This window comes from Cherax quadricarinatus, chromosome 39 (assembly GCF_038502225.1).
Source record: "Cherax quadricarinatus isolate ZL_2023a chromosome 39, ASM3850222v1, whole genome shotgun sequence".
NCBI lineage: Eukaryota > Metazoa > Arthropoda > Malacostraca > Decapoda > Parastacidae > Cherax > Cherax quadricarinatus.
Window position 1 is genome coordinate 18,399,796 of NC_091330.1, and position 21,503 is coordinate 18,421,298.

General features: G+C 39.7%; 1 protein-coding gene across 1 annotated transcript in view; it reads left to right on the top strand.

The window, feature by feature from the left end:
• The window catches only part of pic (DNA damage-binding protein pic), a 224,519-nt gene that overhangs the window by 154,121 nt on the left and 48,895 nt on the right, over positions 1–21,503 (top strand). The window contains exons 17-18 of the mRNA XM_070092474.1: positions 1,794–1,972; positions 17,227–17,307. Of these exons, the coding sequence (XP_069948575.1) occupies positions 1,794–1,972; positions 17,227–17,307 (260 nt within the window). The remainder of the gene's footprint in view (positions 1–1,793; positions 1,973–17,226; positions 17,308–21,503) is intronic.

Here is a 21,503-nt window from a genome sequence, read left to right on the forward strand (position 1 = left end):
CTGAATCCCTTCACTAAATATTACCCTGCTCACACTCCAACAGATCGTCAGGTCCCAAGTACCATTCGTCTCCATTCACTCCTATCTAACACGCTCACGCACGCTTGCTGGAAGTCCAAGCCCCTTACCCACAAAACCTCCTTTACCCCCTCTCTCCAACCCTTTCGAGGACGACCCCTACCCCGCCTTCCTTCCCCTATAGATTTATATGCTTTCCATGTCATTCTACTGTGATCCATTCTCTCTAAATGACCAAACCACCTCAACAACCCCTCTTCTGCCCTCTGACTAATACTTTTATTAACTCCACACCTTCTCCTAATTTCCACACTCCGAATTTTCTGCATAATATTTACACCACACATTGCCCTTAAACAGGACATCTCCGCTGCCTCCAACCGTCTCCTCGCTGCTGCATTTACCACCCAAGCTTCACACCCATATAAGAGTGTTGGTACTACTATACTTTCATACATTCCCTTCTTTGCCTCCATAGATAACGTTTTTTGACTCCACATATACCTCAACGCACCACTCACCTTTTTTCCCTCATCAATTCTATGATTAACCTCATCCTTCATAAATCCATCCGCCGACACGTCAACTCCCAAGTATCTGAAAACATTCACTTCTTCCATACTCCTCCTCCCCAATTTGATATCCAATTTTTCTTTATCTAAATCATTTGACACCCTCATCACCTTACTCTTTTCTATGTTCACTTTCAACTTTCTACCTTTACACACATTCCCAAACTCATCCACTAACCTTTGCAATTTTTCTTTAGAATCTCCCATAAGCACAGTATCATCAGCAAAAAGTAACTGTGTCAATTCCCATTTTGAATTTGATTCCCCATAATTTAATCCCACCCCTCTCCCAAACACCCTAGCATTTACTTCCTTTACAACCCCATCTATAAATATATTAAACAACATCCTCCCATGTCCTGGAACATTCAGTACTATCATGCCACAAATCCATAGAAAATTGTTGACACCACTGTACTCTAGTACATTCACCTTTTTGCTTCTAGCACTGACTCACAAAATCGTAATGACATGATTGCAAACAAACCATACCACGGGTGGGATTGAACCCGCGGTCAGAGAGTATCAAAACTCCAGACCGTCGCGTTAGCCACTTGACCAGCTAGCCACAATAAGATTCGTCCAAGTAGGTATATTTCTACACCATAGGAAGGTTAGCATAGGCACCACTGTGACCACAAATGCAAGTTTTTATAGACGAATCTCCCGTGGTATGGTTTGTTTGCAATCGTGTCATTACGATTTCGTGAGTCATGTTGACGGCATTGAGGGGACTTGAGCTAGAGTTCATCACGGCCACGCTAGCTGGAGATTCGTCTGTAAAAACTTGTATTTGTGGTCACAGTGGTGCTTATGCTAACCTTCCTATGGTGTAGAAATATATCTAGTTGGACGAATCTTATTGCGGCTAGCTGGTCCAGTGGCTAATGCGACGGTCTGGAGTTTTGAGACTCTCTGACCGCGGGTTCAATCCCGCCCGTGATATGGTTTTTTTCTAGCACTGCATTCTCAAGTCTGCACCATACCTCCTCCATGTAATGATCTTACAATATTAAAAATTAAAATAAATTTATATTATATGTGTGCATTTGTATGCATGAACATAATAAACGAATTAATTCTCAGTAATCTCTTGGTTTTAATACATTTTCATTTCATTTGTCCCCTTTCTTTTCTTTGTGAGAAGTATGTAATCCTAGTATTCATTGTTGCTGTTACTAAAATCACTTTGTTTCCCTGCAGTGCTACACTGTCACAGTTTTCACCCAGGAGAATATGCATTGAGCATATGCTCCACAAGGTTGAAGGATGACCCAACTGTATATTATGTAGTAGGGACAGCGCTTGTCAACCCTGAGGAATCTGAATCTAAGCAAGGGCGAATTATTCTCTTCTCCTTTGCTGAGGGTAAACTACAGCAGGTAAGTATAATGCTTTTAATTTATATTTCAGAAGTTACATCTATTGCATATGTTAGATAAACAGTTGATAAAAGTGTTTAACAGTTTTCACTGCAGAATGAGTACATTTACATGTACGGTGTAGATACTTTCAGAACAGAATAAGAATTTTATTGAAAAATGCAGTATTTTTTTTTTTTTTTTATTAACACATCGACTGTTTCCCACCAAGGCAGGGTGGCCTGAAAAAGAAAAACTTTCATCATCATTCACTCCATCACTGTCTTGCCAGAGGCATGCTTACACTACAGTTATAAAACTGCAACATTAATACCCCTCCTTCAGAGTGCTGGCACTGTACTTTCCATTTCCAGGAATCAAGTCCGGCCTGCTGGTTTCCCTGAATCCCTTCATAAATGTTAAGCTTGCTTGCACTCCAACAGCACGTCAAGTCCTAAAACACAATTTGTCTCCATTCGCTCCTATCTAACACATGTATGCTTGCTGGAAGTCCAAGCCCCTCGCACACAAAAACACCTTTACCCCCTCCCTCCAACCTTTCCTAGGCCAACCCCTACCCTGCCTTCTTTCCACTACATACTTATACACTCAAAATCATTCTATTTCGTTCCACCCTCTCTACATGTCCACACCATCTCAATAACCCCTCCTCAGCCCTCTGGATAATAGTTTTGGTAATCCCACACCTCCTCCTCATCTCCAGACTATGGATTCTCTGTGTTATATTCACACCACACATTGCCCTCAGACATGACATCTCCACTGCCTCCAGCCTTCTCCTTGTTGCAACATTCACAACCCATTCCTCACACCCATACAGGAGCATTGGTATAACTATACTCTCATACATTCCTCTCTCTGCTTTCATGGATAAAGTTCTTTGTCTCCACAGACTCCTCAGTGCACCACTCACCTTTTTCCCCTCGTCAGTTCTGTGGTTCACCTCATCCTTTATAGACCTATCTGCTGACACATCAACTTCCAAATATCTGAACACATTCACCTCTTCCATACTCTCTCCCTCCAGTCTGATATCCAATCTTCCGTTACCTAAGTTTTTTGTTATCCTCATCACCTTTTCTATATTCACTTTTAATTTCCTTCTTTTACATACCCTACCAAACTCATCATCCAACCTCTGCAACTTGTCTTCAGACTCTCCCAAAAGCACAGTGTCATCAGCATAGAGCAACTCCCACTTTGTTAGATTCTTTATCTTTTAACCCCACACCACTTGCCAACTCCCAACACCATGGTGACATCACACATCTCTGTCTAAGGCCTACTTTTACTGGGAAATAATTTCCCTCTCGCCTACATACTCTAACCTGAGCCTCACTCTCCTCGTAAAAATTTTTTCACCACTTTCAATAACATACTATCTCCTATTCCATACATTTGCAACATCTGCCACATTGCCCCCCCTTCCCCCATCCACCCTATCATATGCCTTTTCCAAATTCATAAATGCCACAAAAACCTCTTTACCCTTATCTAAATACTGTTGACCTTATGTTTCACTGTAAATACTTGGTCTACACACCCACTACCTTTCCTAAAGCCTCCTTGTTCATCTGCTATTCTGCTGTCTGTCTTACTCTTTAATTTTTTCAATAATAACTCTACCATACACTTTACCAGGTATACTCAACAGACTTCTTCCCCTATAATTTTTACACTCTTTTGTCCACTTTGCCTTTATACAAAAGAACTATGCGTTCTCTCTGCCAATCCCTAGGTACCTTACCCTCTTCCATACATCTATGAAATAAAAACACTAACCTCTCCAAAACTATATCCCCACCCACTCTTAACATTTCTATCTTTATCCCATCAATCCCAGCTGCTTTACCCCCTTTCATTCTACTCTCTGCCCCAAGCACTTCCCCCACACTCACCACTGGTTCTTCTTCACTCCTATAAGATGTTATTCCTCCTTGACCTGTACACGAAATCACAGCTTCCCTATCTTCATCAATATTTAACAATTCCTCATAATATTTTCTCCATCATCCCGAGACCTCTAACTCTCCATTTAACCCATTAATTGTACAAATGTAGATCAACGTTCGCTTGCCCAGTGCTCCGAATATTTTGCAGAAAAAAAAAACTTTTTTTTTTTTTAATTAAAGAGGGCAATTTTCTGTGTATAATAAGACCAAAAAAAAAAAATTAGGACCAGTACTTAATGGGATATAAGACTGTGAAGTTGGCACTGGATGCTCACCTGATGGCAACATAGAGTCCTACCGCTTGCAGAAGTGTTGCCGATATCCCTTTTTTTTTCTCGTTTTTATTATTTATTATTTATTATCACACTGGCCGATTCCCACCAAGGCAGGGTGGCCCAAAAAAGAAAAACTTTCACCATCATTCACTCCATCACTGTCTTGCCAGAAGGGTGCTTTACACTACAGTTTTTAAACTGCAACATTAACACCCCTCCTTATATTTTATGTAATTTTTATGTTCCGATAACTACAGTTGATAGTAGTTCTCGTGATTTCATAGCCAATCTTTGTTCTGACACTAATTTTAGATACTGAAATTGTACTCAAATTGTCACAAACACACTGATAGGTCAGCATTTGCACCTGTCTTCGTCATTTACTATTGTCTAGGAATATGTACAAAGTATTTCTAGGTCCTAGCAATGTTTTAGACACTCTGGAATATATATGAAACTTTGAAGCATGGTGTTAAGGTGAGTGTTACTGAACTGCTGACAGGGTATGCAGTGGAGTGACACCTGATGATTGTGCACTGCTGCATGGAACCCTGACTTTATTTGTTTTCACTTTTACAGGTGAATGTCTCTCTGTCTGTCTAGCTATGACTGTATCTGTCTTTGTCTGCCTGTGTGTTTGTCTTTCTATCTGCCTGTGTGTGTATGTCTTTCTGCCTTCCTTTGTCTGTCTGTCTTTCTGTTTGCTTGTCTCTCTTGTCTCAGAGAGTTGCTCATGAACCAATTGGTATTACACATGATCACGTCTGATTCCTGAACAAGTGAAAATGTGTATTACTTGCCAGTTGCCAATTATGCTTATTATGCATTATATCTACAAGCACAGTATAGCACTTTGTCTGGATTTTTTGGGTTATCCTAGGTAATTTACACCATGTATAATTGTATTTACGTATGTGTACCTGTGAGATAGATACAGACACACAGACAGAGATAGGGACAGCCAATCAGCCAGCCACCAGCCAGTCAGCTGCTGGCCAATCAGCCACCAGCCAGCCAGTCAGCCTGTGGAACAGACATTACACATTTCAGAATTATTTCTTTTTACTTAGGACATAGGTTATAGGACATTCTGGCAGGATGATACTACCAGTGGTACCAAAATTGAAAGGGTGTTGCACAAATGTTGCACATGGGTTATTATTGAGGTTTTTGATATTTCTGCAACCACTTGTGGCCACATCCACCTCAAAGCCACTAAACTGGGGCCAGCATCACTTTCCTCGTAAAAGGGAAGTGTTAATATGACATAATATCAGTGAATCCTTGGTGCTTGCTGTGCTGTTTGCTCTAGCTGGCGCTCAGTTGAACTGGTGCTCTCTCAAGGTACTAAGTAGTCCCAGATTTTTTTAATACTGTGCACACCAAGTGTTAAGACCCATTCTATGCTGACCAGGCATTTCAGGCCAATCTTAGTAAATTTGGAGGCAGGAAAAAAAAAAACATAGATCTACATTTGGAGCACTAGCAGTAAGAACGTAGATCTACATTTGGACAGTTAACGGGTTAATAACTCTCTCCTCCTACTTTTAACTAACAAATCCCTTCTTTCCCTAGGCTTTCTCACCTTATTAATCTCACTCTATAACTTTTTCTTATTTTCAACAAAATTTGTTGATAACATCTCACCCACTCTCATTTGCTTTCTTTTTACATTGCTTCACCAGTCTCTTAACCTGTCTTTTTGTTTCTATATACTCCTCCCTCCTTGCATCACTTCTGCTTTGTAAAAACCTCTCATATGCTAACTTTTTCTCTCTTACTACTCTTTACATCATCATTCCACCAATTGCTCTTCTTCCCTCCCGCACCCACTTTCCTGTAACCACAAACTTCTGCTGAACACTCTAACACTATATTCTTAAACTTACCTCATACATCTTCTACCCCATTGCCTATTCTCTCACTAGCCCATCTGTCCTCCAACAGTTGTTTATTATTATTATTTTTTATTATCACACAACCCCATCTATAAATATATTAAACAACCACGGTGACATCACATATCCTTGTCTAAGGCCTACTTTTACTGGGGAATAATTTCCCTCTTTCCTACATACTCTAACTTGAGCCTCACTATCCTCTTAAAAACTCTTCACTGCTTTCAGTAACCTACCTCCTATACCATACACCTGCAACATCTGCCACATTGCCCCCCTATCAACCCTGTCATATGCCTTTTCCAAATCCATAAATGCCACAAAGACCTCTTTAGCCTTATCTAAATACTGTTCACTTATATGTTTCACTGTAAACACCTGGTCCACACACCCCCTACCTTTCCTAAAGCCTCCTTGCTCATCTGCTATCCTATTCTCCGTCTTACTCTTAATTCTTTCAATAATAACTCTACCATACACTTTACCAGGTATACTCAACAAACTTATCCCCCTATAATTTTTGCACTCTCTTTTGTCCCCTTTGCCTTTATACAAAGGAACTATGCATGCTCTCTGCCAGTCCCTAGGTACCTTACCCTCATCCATACATTTATTAAATAATTGCACCAACCACTCCAAAACTATATCCCCACCTGCTTTTAACATTTCTATCTTTGTCCCATCAATCCTGGCTGCCTTACCCCCTTTCATTTTACCTACTGCCTCACGAACTTCCCCCACACTCACAACTGGCTCTTCCTCACTCCTACAAGATGTTATTCCTCCTTGCCCTATACACGAAATCACAGCTTCCCTATCTTCATCAACATTTAACAATTCCTCAAAATATTCCCTCCATCTTCCCAATACCTCTAACTCTCCATTTAATAACTCTCCTCTCCTATTTTTAACTGACAAATCCATTTGTTCTCTAGGCTTCCTTTACTTGTTAATCTCACTCCAAAACTTTTTCTTATTTTCAACAAAATTTGTTGATAACATCTCACCCACTCTCTCATTTGCTCTCTTTTTACATTGCTTCACCACTCTCTTAACCTCTCTCTTTTTCTCCATATACTCTTCCCTCCTTGCATCACTTCTACTTTGTAAAAACTTCTCATATGCTAACTTTTTCTCCCTTACTACTCTCTTTACATCATCATTCCACCAATCGCTCCTCTTTCCTCCCACACCCACTTTCCTGTAACCACAAACTTCTGCTGAACACTCTAACATTACATTTTTAAACCTACCCCATACATCTTCGACCTCATTGCCTATGCTCTCATTAGCCCATCTATCCTCCAATAGCTGTTTATATCTTACCCTAACTGCCTCCTCTTTTAGTTTATAAACCTTCACCTCTCTCTTCCCTGATGCTTCTATTCTCCTTGTATCCCATCTACCTTTTACTCTCAGTGTAGCTACAACTAAAAAGTGATCTGATATATCTGTTGCCCCTCTATAAACATGTACATCCTGAAGTCTACTCAACAGTCTTTTATCTACCAATACATAATCCAACAAACTACTGTCATTTCGCCAGTTGTTTATATCTTACCCTAACTGCCTCCTCTAGTTTATAAACCTTCACTTCTCTCTTACTTGGTGTTTTATTTTCCTTGTGTCCCATCTACCTTTTACTCTCAGTGTAGCTACAACTAAAAAGTGATCTGATATATCTGTAGCCCCTCTGTAAACATGTACATCCTGAAGTCTCCCCAACAGTCTTTTATCTACCAATGTATAGTCCAACAAACTACTGTCATTTTGCCGTACATCATATCTTGTATACTTATTTATCCTTTTTTTTTTCCTAAAGTATTTGTTGCCTATAACCAAACCCCTTTCTATACAAAGTTTAGTCACTTGGCTCAAAAGTTCCTACACACTCACTCAACATCTCCCAAAATCTCTCTCTCTCCTCAACACGTCTCTCTTCTCCAGGTGCAATTATTAACATTTTTTTTTTTTAATTTACATTATATGCATCATTTTGGGCAGGCCTCAGGCTAAAATTTTCAGTAACCCCTGTATATCTGCCAGGGTTTTATTCGTAGAAAATGCCATGAAGTCCCTAATAGTGAGTACTAGTAGAGTAGGGTCCCAATTTACAACATTAATTCATTCCTGAAAATCCATTGTAAATTGAGTATTTGGTACCTGGAACTTACTTCCCCCTCAGAAACCAATTTTATAATTGGTGAAGCGTCCCAAGCAATGGTATTCTGTATCTTATTTATTTTTTAACTAAGATTATTTAGTCAATATTTTATATTCAGTACTGATCATTTTCATTTTCACCCGTTTACTTACAGATAGTATAAAACATTGTTTAATTACTTTATAGAAGTTAAATAATATGGTACTGCCGTCAAAAAGACACAGTGAAGAGAGACTTTTTATTAGTACAAATATGGATCTCCTTTTGCAGTGTCTTGTGCTTTCTTTTACCATTAGACTCACTGTGTCTAGAAGTTGAAATTCAGGGATATTTTTTATTTTTTTATTAACACACTGGCCGATTCCCACCAAGGCAGGGTGGCCCGAAAAGGAAAACTTTCACTATCATTCACTCCATCACTGTCTTGCCAGAAGGGTGCTTTACACTTCAGTTTTTAAACTGCAACATTAACACCCCTCCTTCAGAGTGCAGGCACTGTACTTCCCATCTCCAGGACTCAAGTCCGGCCTGCCGGTTTCCCTGAATCCCTTCATAAATGTTACTTTGCTCACACTCCAACAGCACGTCAAGTATTAAAAACCATTTGTCTCCATTCACTCCTATCAAACACGCTCACGCATGCCCGCTGGAAGCCCAAGCCCCTGGCACACAAAACCTCTTTTACACCCTCCCTCCAACCTTTCCTAGGCCGACCCCTACCCCGCCTTCCTTCCACTACAGACTGATACACTCTTGAAGTCATTCTGTTTCGCTCCATTCTCTCTACATGTCCGAACCACCTCAACAACTCTTCCTCAGCCCTCTGGACAAAAGTTTTGGTAATCCCGCACCTCCTCCTAACTTCCAAACTACGAATTCTCTGCATTATATTCACACCACACATTGCCCTCAGACATGACATCTCCACTGCCTCCAGCCTTCTCCTCGCTGCAATATTCATCACCCATGCTTCACACCCATATAAGAGCGTTGGTAAAACTATACTCTCATACATTCCCCCCTTTGCCTCCAAGGACAAAGTTCTTTGTCTCCACAGACTCCTAAGTGCACCACTCACCCTTTTCCCCTCATCAATTCTATGATTCACCTCATCTTTAATAGACCCATCTGCTGACATGTCCACTCCCAAATATCTGAATACATTCACCTCTTCCATAATCTCTTCCTCCAATCTGATATCCAATCTTTCATCACCTAATCTTTTTGTTATCCTCATAACCTTACTCTTTCCTGTATTCACTTTTAATTTTCTTCTTTTGCATACCCTACCAAATTCATCCACCAACCTCTGCAACTTCTCTTCAGAATCTTCCAAGAGCACAGTGTCATCAGCAAAGAGCAACTGTGACAACTCCCACTTTATGTGTGATTCTTTATCTTTTAACTCCACGCCTCTTGCCAAGACCCTCGCATTTACTTCTCTTACAACCCCATCTATAAATATATTGAATAACCACGGTGACATCACACATCCTTGTCTAAGGCCTACTTTTACTGGGAAATAATCTCCCTCTCTCCTACATACTCTAACTTGAGCCTCACTATCCTCGTAAAAACTCTTCACTGCTTTCAGTAACCTACCTCCTACACCATACACTTGCAACATCTCCCCTGTGTGTTTTAACCCTAAAACTGTCCAAACATAGATCTATGTTCACATGTGTAGCACTCCGAACTTTCTATTTTACATGCTTTCTTATATAAAAAACCTGTAGATCTATGTTCGGAGTGCTACGCACATGAACATAGATCTACGTTTGGACAGTTTAAGGGTTAATAGTTTTTATTCTTCTAGTACTTCCTTTCTAATCGTGGAGGCTTGATCTGGGAAATGGAAGTGAGATCAATGATCCCTGGTGCCATTAACCCTTCCAGTGTTGGCCCCATTGTATCGGCTTTGAAGCCAGTGTCGGTCATTTAGTATGATGCCATGAGCTCAGTTCATTCAGATAAGCTGTGAGTAGTAAATTTGGGCCTGGATATGAGAGAATGGATCTGTGCATTAAGTGCACCATATCAAAAAAATCTTGCGGTGCATATTGAGAAAAAACTGACCGTTTTTTTGGTTTAAACCAGCGACTTTGTGGCGTGTTTTCGTTTGTTTTTTATGTTTGTATTCTCGGTTTCTTTGTCTCATTTGATAGAATGGAATATATATTGCAGAAATAGAGATGATTTTGATTAGTTTCAGGAATGAAAGTAGCTTGAAATTGAGATCATAATAGCAGAGATGTTCAATTTTTGCTGATATTCGAGAGTAAACAGATGCGTTCACTTGTCTAATACGCATTTAACTGGCTAGTCTAATATGCATTTAAGAATGAACTGACATTATTTATTCAAGTTTTACAATAATTCTCCATGGGAAAGTGGAATAGGATTCTTCCTCTGTAAGCAATGCATGTCATAGGAGGTGACTAGAAAGCTGGGAGCAAGGGTCTAGTAACCCCTTCTCCTGTGTAAATTACAGTGGTCCCTCAATAATCGTCCGGCCTGAAAGTCCATTTCGGAAATAGTCCTATTTTTTCGTCAAAATATTGGCTTGCAAATGGTCCGGTAACTCGCTAATAGTCCTTCGTCCCTGACGCGTACTCACGCTCTGAGCCGCCTCGACCTTTCCTTCCCAGGCAGTGTGCCATTGTTTACCAGTGAGCGACGGTCCCCGCACGTGCTCCAGCGAAATATTTCATAATATTCCATTTATTTTAGTGCTTGCAAGTTATTTAAGTGATAAATAAGCTACCATGGCTCCAAAGAAAACTCCTAGTGCCAAGCCTTTGGTAAAGAAGGTGAGAAATACGATTGAATTTAAGAAAAACTTTTTTTTTTATTATCATCACACTGGCCGATTCCCACCAAGGCAGGGTGGCCCGAAAAAGAAAAACTTTCACCATCATTCACTCCATCACTGTCTTGCCAGAAGAGTGCTTTACACTACAGTTTTTAAACTGCAACATTAACACCCCTCCTTCAGAGTGTAGGCACTGTCCTTCCCATCTCCAGGACTCAAGTCCGGCCTGCCAGTTTCCCTGAATCCCTTCATAAATGTTACTTTGCTCACACTCCAACAGCACGTCAAGTATTAAAAACTATTTGTCTCCATTCACTCCTATCAAACACGCTCACGCATGCCTGCTGGAAGTCCAAGCCCCTCGCACACAAAACCTCCTTTACACCCTCCCTCCAACCTTTCCTAGGCCGACCCCTACCCCGCCTTCCTTCCACTACAGACTGATACACTCTTGAAGTCATTCTGTTTCGCTCCATTCTCTCTACATGTCCGAACCACCTCAACAACCCTTCCTCAGCCCTCTGGACAACAGTTTTGGTAATCCCACACCTCCTCCTAACTTCCAAACTATGAATTCTCTGCATTATATTCACACCACACATTGCCCTCAGACATGACATCTACACTGCCTCCAGCCTTCTCCTCGCTGCAACATTCATCACCCATGCTTCACACCCATATAAGAGCGTTGGTAAAACTATACTCTCATACATTCCCCTCTTTGCCTCCAAGGACAAAGTTCTTTGTCTCCACAGACTCCTAAGTGCACCACTCACCCTTTTTCCCTCATCAATTCTATGATTCACCTCATCTTTCATAGACCCATCTGCTGACACGTCCACTCCCAAATATCTGAATACATTCACCTCCTCCATACTCTCTCCCTCCAATCTGATATCCAATCTTTCATCACCTAATCTTTTTGTTATCCTCATAACCTTACTCTTTCCTGTATTCACTTTTAATTTTCTTCTTTTGCATACCCTACCAAATTCATCCACCAATCTCTGCAACTTCTCTTCAGAATCTCCCAAGAGCACAGTGTCATCAGCAAAGAGCAACTGTGACAACTCCCACTTTGTGTGATTCTTTATCTTTTAACTCCACGCCTCTTGCCAAGACCCTTGCATTTACTTCTCTTACAACCCCATCTATAAATATATTAAACAACCACGGTGACATCACACATCCTTGTTTAAGGCCTACTTTTACTGGGAAATAATTTCCCTCTTTCCTACATACTCTAACTTGAGCCTCACTATCCTCGTAAAAACTCTTCACTGCTTTCAGTAACCTACCTCCTATACCATACACCTGCAACATCTGCCACAATGCCTCCCTATCCACCCTGTCATACGCCTTTTCCAAATCCATAAATGCCACAAAGACCTCTTTAGCCTTATCTAAATACTGTTCACTTATATGTTTCACTGTAAACACCTGGTCCACACACCCCCTACCTTTCCTAAAGCCTCCTTGTTCATCTGCTATCCTATTCTCCATCTTACTTTTAATTCTTTCAATAATAACTCTACCATACACTTTACCAGGTATACTCAACAGACTTATCCCCCTATAATTTTTGCACTCTCTTTTGTCCCCTTTGCCTTTATACAAAGGAACTATGCATGCTCTCTGCCAATCCCTAGGTACCTTACCCTCATCCATACATTTATTAAATAATTGCACCAACCACTCCAAAACTATATCCCCACCTGCTTTTAACATTTCTATCTTTATCCCATCAATCCCGGCTGCCTTACCCCCTTTCATTTTACCTACTGCCTCACGAACTTCCCCCACACTCACAACTGGCTCTTCCTCACTCCTACAAGATGTTGTTCCTCCTTGCCCTATACACACGAAATCACAGCTTCCCTATCTTCATCAACATTTAACAATTCCTCAAAATATTCCCTCCATCTTCCCAATACCTCTAACTCTCCATTTAATAACTCTCCTCTCCTATTTTTAACTGACAAATCCATTTGTTGTCTAGGCTTCCTTAACTTGTTAATCTCACTCCAAAACTTTTTCTTATTTTCAACAAAATTTGTTGATAACATCTCACCCACTCTCTCATTTGCTCTCTTTTTACATTGCTTCACCACTCTCTTAACCTCTCTCTTTTTCTCCATATACTCTTCCCTCCTTGCATCACTTCTACTTTGTAAAAACTTCTCATATGCTAACTTTTTCTCCCTTACTACTCTCTTTACATCATCATTCCACCAATCGCTCCTCTTCCCTCCCGCACCCACTTTCCTGTAACCAATTGAACAATATGATAGTGGCGTACGTGTGGGTGAACTGGCCAGGATGTATAACAAATCCCGTACAACCATATCTTCCATCATAGCCAAGAAAAAGGAAATCAAGGATGCTGTTGTTGCAAACGGGGTAACTATGCTGACAAAAATGAGATCACCAGTACTCGAAGATGTTGAGAAGTTATTATTGGTGTGGATAAATGAGAAACAATTAGCAGGAGATAATCTTATGACGTCACTTATTTGTGAAAAGGCTAGGCAGTTGCATGACGATTTGGTAAAGAAATTGCCTGCAACTATTGGTGATGTGAGTGAATTTAAGGCCTGCAAAGGCTGGTTTGAGAGATTTAAGAAGCGTACTGGCATACACAGTGTGGTAAGGCATTGTGAGGCTGCCAGTTCGGACCACAAGGCGGCTGAAAAATATGTGCATGAATTCAAGGAGTACATAAACAGTGAAGGACTGAAACCTGAACAAGTGTTCAATTGTGATGAAACAGGACTCTTTCGGAAGAAAATGCCAGAGAGTGGTCCTAGTGGCATTAAGAAACAGAAAAGAGAAGTAACCCCAGAAAAGCAATTGGTTCCCGAGGTGTTGATAGAAGGGGATTCCCCTTCCAAACAGTAAATCATCCAATCTGCCTCCTTCTCCAGTCTTCCATACACAAAGAAGAATCGCCAATAAAGGTAAGTGTTATTCTGTTAATGTTTAATTCATCATGTGCCACTGTATTATTTATGTACATGTATATTTCATGTAAAAAATTTTTTGTTTTAATACTTCTGGGTGTCAGGAACGGATTAATTAAATTTACATTATTTCTTATGGGGAAAATTGATTTGTAAATCGTCCATTTCGATAATAGTCCCACTTCCAGGAACAGATTATGGACAATTATTGAGGGACCACTGTACTAAATTTAAAAAGAGAAACTTTCATTTTTCTTTTTGGGTCGCCTTCCCTCGGTGGGATACAGCCAGTTTGTCGAAAGATGATTACAGTAATGCAGTAGTCTGCGTAAAAATAAATTTTCTATTTTTTGTGTGACTAAAAATTTAAAATGAAAAGCAAGCGTAACATAAGAGGGGCCTGGAAACATGACGAAGGAGCAGATAAAATGTTTTAGTGCCAGGAATTTCTACATTGTTTATTCTGGACCCTATTTTCAAATTGGCAGTTGTTGAATTTTGTGTGAAGTTGGCCAAATTACCGATTTCTGATCAATTTATTGGGTAGTTGAAATAGATAAGTGGACAGTTTCTTGTACTAATTTGATAGAAGGAATACTAGCAAAATAGCTATGAGTTTGGTCGATTAGAACAAAGGAATTTGCCAAAAAATAGAGCGTAAAATGGGCAAAATTGCCAATGCGTAAATATCTCCGAGACTGCTAACTTTGTGAGAGCATAATTCTGTAAGTTTTCCATCAAATTTCGTACTTTTGGTTTCATTAAAAGTTTCTCTGTTATTTCATAAGATAAAATAATTTTTTTTTTTAAATTCTTTGACCCTGGGAGCAAGTTTGGGAGTAAGGGTCCCGACACTGAAAGGGTTTATTGATATAAAAGTTGCATGAGGAATGCTCTTAATAAATACCTCATTAGTCATTCTTTGAATGCATGTGTGATAATCATTTCTCCTCTGCCCGTGTTAGTAGGTTGGGAAGGCACTCTCCTGGAAAGAACAGGAAAGTATTGTTGGAAAATAAAATAGAGGATACACAAAGATAAAGAAGGTAGTAACCCTTTCACTGTTTCCCACATTGATTTACATTAATCACACCAGTGTTGCTCACATAGATGTACATTTTAAGCACAATGCCCTCAGATATGCTGTGAGCAGTAAATTGTGGCCTAGACATAAGAGACTGGACCTATGCAGTGAGTGTCCATAATATAAAAAAAAAATTCTCCCCAAGCAGTGCATGATAGACAAAGCAAACCTCTCTCCTTGTGTTTAGTTTAAAATAGTAACTTTGAGGTGGTTTTTAAGCCTTTTTGTATTGATAGACTGGAAGACATACTAGTGAAATAGAGATGATTTTGATCATTTTCAGCTCAGAAGTAGCTTGAAATATGACTCAGAGTAGTGGAAATATTTTATTTTTGGTGATTTTCTTGAAAAATAGAGACCACCCTCACACCTCCTTGGTCTGTCTCATAGGGTTTTAATGGGTCTGCTTTAATTAGTGATATGACTTAACCCTTTCAGGGTCGAGAGGCCGTCTCCTAAACTTGTTCTCAGGGTCGAAAATTTTTCGGAAAAAAAAAAATTATTTTTTCTTATGAAAAGATAGAGATTTTTTCCCCAATCATAATGACACCAAAAGTATGAAATTTGATGGAAAACTTACGGAATTATTCTCTCGCAAAGTTAGAGGTCTCGACAATGTTTACGCATTGGCGATTTTGCCCACTTTGAGCCCTATTTTCGGCCAATTCCATTTTTTCTATTGAATGAGTACAAGAAACCACCCATTTTCCGATTTCAACTATCCAATAAAGTGGTCAGAAATTGGCAACTTTGCCAATTTCACACAAATTTCAAAAGATGCCAATCTCCAAATAGGGTCCAGAATAAACAAGACAGACATTCCTGGCACTAAAATAACATTTCCTCTGTTCATTAGTCACATCCCCAGGCCCCTCTTACAATTCTTTTGCTTTCCACTTTGAATTTTTATTCTCACAAAAAATAGAACATTTACTGTTATGCAGACTACTGCATTAGTGTAGAAATGGTATAAATAATATCAGCTTACTTGTGAAAGAATATCAGACTCACCAGTTGACGTGTATTGGACGCATGGCATGATTTGTTTACTTTTGAACTTTGGCAAAAATCTAACATTTCTGCTACGTTGAGCTCAATTTCAATGTACTTTTCATTGTGAAACCAATACAAATCATCTCAATTTCTGTAATATGTCTTCCATTCTATAAAATGAGACCAGGAAAACTAGAATACAACCATAAATACCATACAAAAATACAGTGCAAAGTCGCTGTTTTAAACCAAAAACACAATTTTTTTTTTTCTCATTATGCACTGTGTGCTGCAGGATTTTTTTTTATACTGTGCACATAGACCCATTCTTTTATATGTAGGCCTACCAGCTTTCTCTTGCTAGATTTGAAGGCGCTAGAATTTAGGCGTACTAGTTCGTCAATAACCCCGGTGCGTAAGCCGTACTAGTACGTCGGAAACCCTGAAAGGGTTAAACTATTATCCAAGAAATAAGGTACAACATTAAATTTCTGTGATGATGGATTCAAAAATGGAGGGCAGGTATTCAGTAGGATAGGCCAGGGGATGTGGGTAATGAGCAGAGGATAGATTGCCTTAGTTGTGGGAATCCCTACACTGTTTATTTTGAGCTGGCTTTAAATTTGAATTTGTTGAATTTTGCATAAAATTTGCTAAATTACTGAATTCTGTGCACTTATAAGTTAGTTTTGATAGTTGAATAGGCAGTTTCTTCTGCTCAATCAACAAAATGGACAGCATACTAGCAAAATAGCTAGGAATTGATCAATGGAATTGCCTTAAAATGGGACTCAAAGTGGGCAAAATCACCTATGCATAAATTATGCCCAAACCTGCTTAGTTCTGTAAGTTTTTCATCATATTTTAGCCTTTTTGGTGTAATTACCTTCAGAAAAAGATTCTCTACCACTTTAGAAGAAAAATTATTATTTTTTTATTGCCACACTGCTGGCAATTTTAATTTCAGGGGATGCTATAGTGAAAGAGCTAAAGAAAGTAAGTCAGTGTTGGTTTGTGATGAGCATATGCTAGTAAATATATAAGGGAAATCCTGTTGATATAATGTGCATTTGTCTTATACCCAGCCTAGCCTAATCACAAATCTTTTAATTTCAGGTGGCAGAGAAAGAGATAAAGGGAGCATGTTATTCTCTGTGTGAATTCCAAGGCAAACTGTTGGCTTCAATTTCAAGTACTGTGAGTAATCCACTTGTTTTCATATGTCTCTCAATATAAACTGCCAGAATGATATTTAACCTACTGGGAACCTTTTGTAACATGATGGAATCAACTTTTTATGTCAAGTAATATTCATTACTAGAATGATATTAGCCCACCGAGAGACCTTTCATAACATGAGGGAACTTGTATCAAATCAGCACCTATGCAAATATGGTTTGATCTCCTGCATGGTGAAAATGTTGGGAATGTATCCTTAGACCTGTTGCCCTTATTCACCTAGAAGTGGGTACAGTGGACCCCCGACCAATGAAGGCATCATCTAACAAAAAATTTGACTAATGAAGTGTTTGAGCGTAAAAATTTTGGCCCGACCACCAATGAAAAACTCGACTAACATCATTCGTCTCGAACGCGTCCACGTGTCCCGTCTGGCCTGAGCGCACCTTAGCTGCCCTGCCTTCAGTTAGTGTGCCAGTATTTACAAGCCAGTGCAGTCGATTCCACACATACAATCGGTACATTTTGTATTATTCCAGTGTTTTTAGTGCTTGTAACTGCTAAATAAGCCACCCTGGGTCCCAAGAAACCTTCTAGTGCCAACCCTGTGGTATAAAGGGTGAGAATTACAATTGAAAAGAAGAGAGAGATAAGTATGAGAGTGGAGTGTGTGTCTCCGAGCTGGCCAGATTGTATAACAAGCCCCAATCAACCATCGCTACTATCTTGGCCAACAGAAAGGCAATCAAGGAAGCTGTTGCGAAAGGTGCAAGTATGTTTTTGAAACACAGATCGTAAGTATTCGAAGATGTTGAGAGACTGTTGTTGTTGTGGATAAATTAAAAACAGATATATGTATCAGGAGATAGTATCTCTCAATCCATCATATGTGAAAAGGCAAGGCAGTTGCATGATGATTTAATTAAAAAAATTACTGCAACTAGTGGTGATGTGAGTGAATTTAAGGCCAGCAAAGGTTGGTTTGAGAGATTTAAGAATCATAGTGGCATACACAGTGTGATAAGGCATGGTGAGGCTGCCAGTTCGGACAGAAAAGTGGCTGAAAAATATGTGCAGGAATTCCAGGGGTACATAGAGGCTGAAGGATTCAAACCCCAACAAGTGTTTAATTGTGACGAAACAGGCCTATTTTGGAAAAAAATGCCAAACAGGACCTACATTACACAGGAGGAAAAAGCACTGCCAGGACACAAGCCTATGAAAGACAGGCTAACTTTAATGTTGTGTAGTAATGCTAGTGGGGATTGCAAAGTGAAGCCTTTACTCGTGTATCACTGAAACTCCCAGAGTGTTCAAGAAAAACAATGTTGTCAAGGCTAATTTGTTTGATGTGGAAGGCAAATAGTAAGGCATGGATCACTAGGACATTTTCTATGACTGGTTTTATCATGTGTTTGGCCCCACTGTGAAAAATTACCTCCTGGAAAATAAATTGGACCTTAAGTGCCTCCTGGTATTAGACAGTGCTCCTGGTCATCCTTCAGACTTGCCAGAGTGAATTCCGGGGGAGTTGAGTTTCATAAAAGTGAAGTTTTTGCCTCCTAACACCACTCCTCTCCTCCAGCCCATGGACCAGCAGGTCATTTCAAATTTCAAAAAACTGTACACCAAAGCACTGTTTCAAAAGTGCTTTGAAGTGACCTCAGACACTCAGTTGACCCTGAGAGAGTTTTGGAAAGATCACTTTAGTATCCTCAATTGCATAAACCTTATAGGTAAAGCTTGGGAGGGAGTGACTAACAGGACCTTGAACTCTGCTTGGAGGAAATTGTGGCCACAATGTCTGCAAGAGAGGGATTTGGAAGGGTTTGGGGCTAACCCTGAGAAGCCTATGCTAGTTGTGGAATCATTTGTGGCATTGGGAAAGTCCTTGGGATTGGAGGTTAGTGGAGAGGATGTAGAAGAGTTGGTGGAGGACGACAATGAAGGACTAACCACTGATGAGCTGCAAGAACATCTGCAACAGCAAGAGGCCACAACTGAGGAAATTTCTTCAGAGGAGGGGACAGAGAAATTGAGGAAGTTTCTTTCTTCAACAATTAAGGAAATTTGTACAATGTGGAGAAAGGTGCAAACCTTTATGGAGGAAAATCACCCTGACACAGCTGTTGCAAGCCATGCTGGTGACTTTTACAATGACAATGTTGTGACTCACTTTAGGAAAATCTCAAAGGAACACGAGGTACAGAGCTTTATGAACAGATTTTTGGTGTGACTGAGGTCCAGTGACTCTCAAGTTGTTCCCAGTGGCATTAAAAAACAAAGAAGGGAAGTAACCCCAGAAAAGGACTTGCTACCTAAAGTCCTTATGGAAGGGGATTCTCCTTCCAAAAATTAATACACCCCATCTCCCCTCCTCCCATCTCATCATTACATCTTCATTAAAGGTAAGTGCCATTTATTCTTCATTTAGTACAGTACATTATTTATTGTGCATGTATCCTTCTTTTTCTGTGTAGAAAAATGTGTATTTCATGTTAAAATTTTTTTTTTCATACTTTTGGGTGTCTGGAATAGATTAATTGGATTTCCATTATTTCTTATGGGGAAAATTAATTTGACTAATGATAAATTCGACTAATGACAAGCTCTCTAGAACGGATTAGTATCATTGGTCGAGGGTCCACTGTACTTGGGTGTTAGTCGCCTGTTGTGGGGTGCATCTTGGGGGATGGTAGTATGCCTTAGATAGGACTGGGTTTTGAAATGAGCTGAGGTAGGATAACAGCTCTTAGCCTGATACATATGTATTAGAATCTAATTACAGTGGAACCTTGACTTACAAGTTTAATCCGCTCCAGGAGCTAGCTCGTAACTCAGTTTACTCGTATATCAAATTAATTTTCCTCATTTAAATTAATTGAAAAGCCATTAATCCGTTCCTACACTCTGGAGAGACAAGAAAAAATACTTGAATATGATGCTATTATCAACTGTATGCCTTATTTATCTATCACAATTCATCTAATATGACATCATAAACAATATAATTAACACAAACATGATATGTACTCTAGAATGAATAAAATAGGCCATAATATGGTGGCAGAGGCAGCGGCAGAAGCGTCCGCCATTTCCTGTTCAACTTTGACTATATACAGGTACCATCTGACTTACGACCTGCGCGACATACGACCACTCGACTTAGGACCGTACATCTGGCAGCAGCATGTGATCCTGTATTGACAATGTTTCGCCCAGACAAGTAGAGGTAGTAGTTATACATGTGGTGGAAAAGTCAGCTGGTACATGAGAAAGAAAGGTTACAAAAGCTATGGCTTGAGTAGCATCAAAAATAGGTTGGGCAAATGTATATGGATGGATTTGAGAAGGCGTGTTTCAGTGTCCCTTCTCTATTACATAAGAACATTGAAAGGAGGAACACTGCAGCAGGCCTGTTGGCCCAAACTGCGCATGCCCTTTATATAGTAGCAATTATATAAAGGACAGAGAAAAATAACTAAAATGATTTACTGTGTAAGGAATCTCCCGTATGAAGATAGACTTAAAGCCGTAAATCTCCACTCTCTGGAGAGACGTAGAATGAGGGGAGATATCATTGAAGTGTATAAGTGAATGACGGGCATAAACAAAAGAGATATTAATAAAGTACTGAGGGTGTCGAACCAGGTAAGAACCAGAAATAATGGATTTAAGTTTGATAAATTTAGATTTAGAAAGGACATAGGTAAGTACATGTACTGGTTTTCTAACAGAGTTGTGGATGCGTGGAACAATCTTCCCAGTAGGGTGATCGAGGCTAGGACTTTAGGCAGCTTTAAAAAGAGATTGGACAAATATATGAGTGGGAGGGGCTGGGTTTGATTTGTGTCATTGGGTACAGGAGTAAATTCTTGGGTAGCTTTGGGTAGAGGTCATTTTGATATTAATTGTTGCATAAAAACAGGTATAAAAATAGATGGAATAATAACAGAATCTGTTTGGGTAGAGTTTGTTGAAGGTCAAGAAAAACTAATTTTGGGTGTGATATACCGACCTCCAGGCTTGGATCACGATAGAGAGAGACTTTTTTGGGACGAAATTGTTAGGGCTTTTAGACATAATAACGTAGTAATAGTAGGGGATTTTAACTTTAGTCAAGTTGACTGGAATTCTTTGACTGGTAATCTGGAGTCCAGTGACTTTATGGAAACAGTTCAGTGTGTAACAGAGCCTACCAGGAGTAATAATTT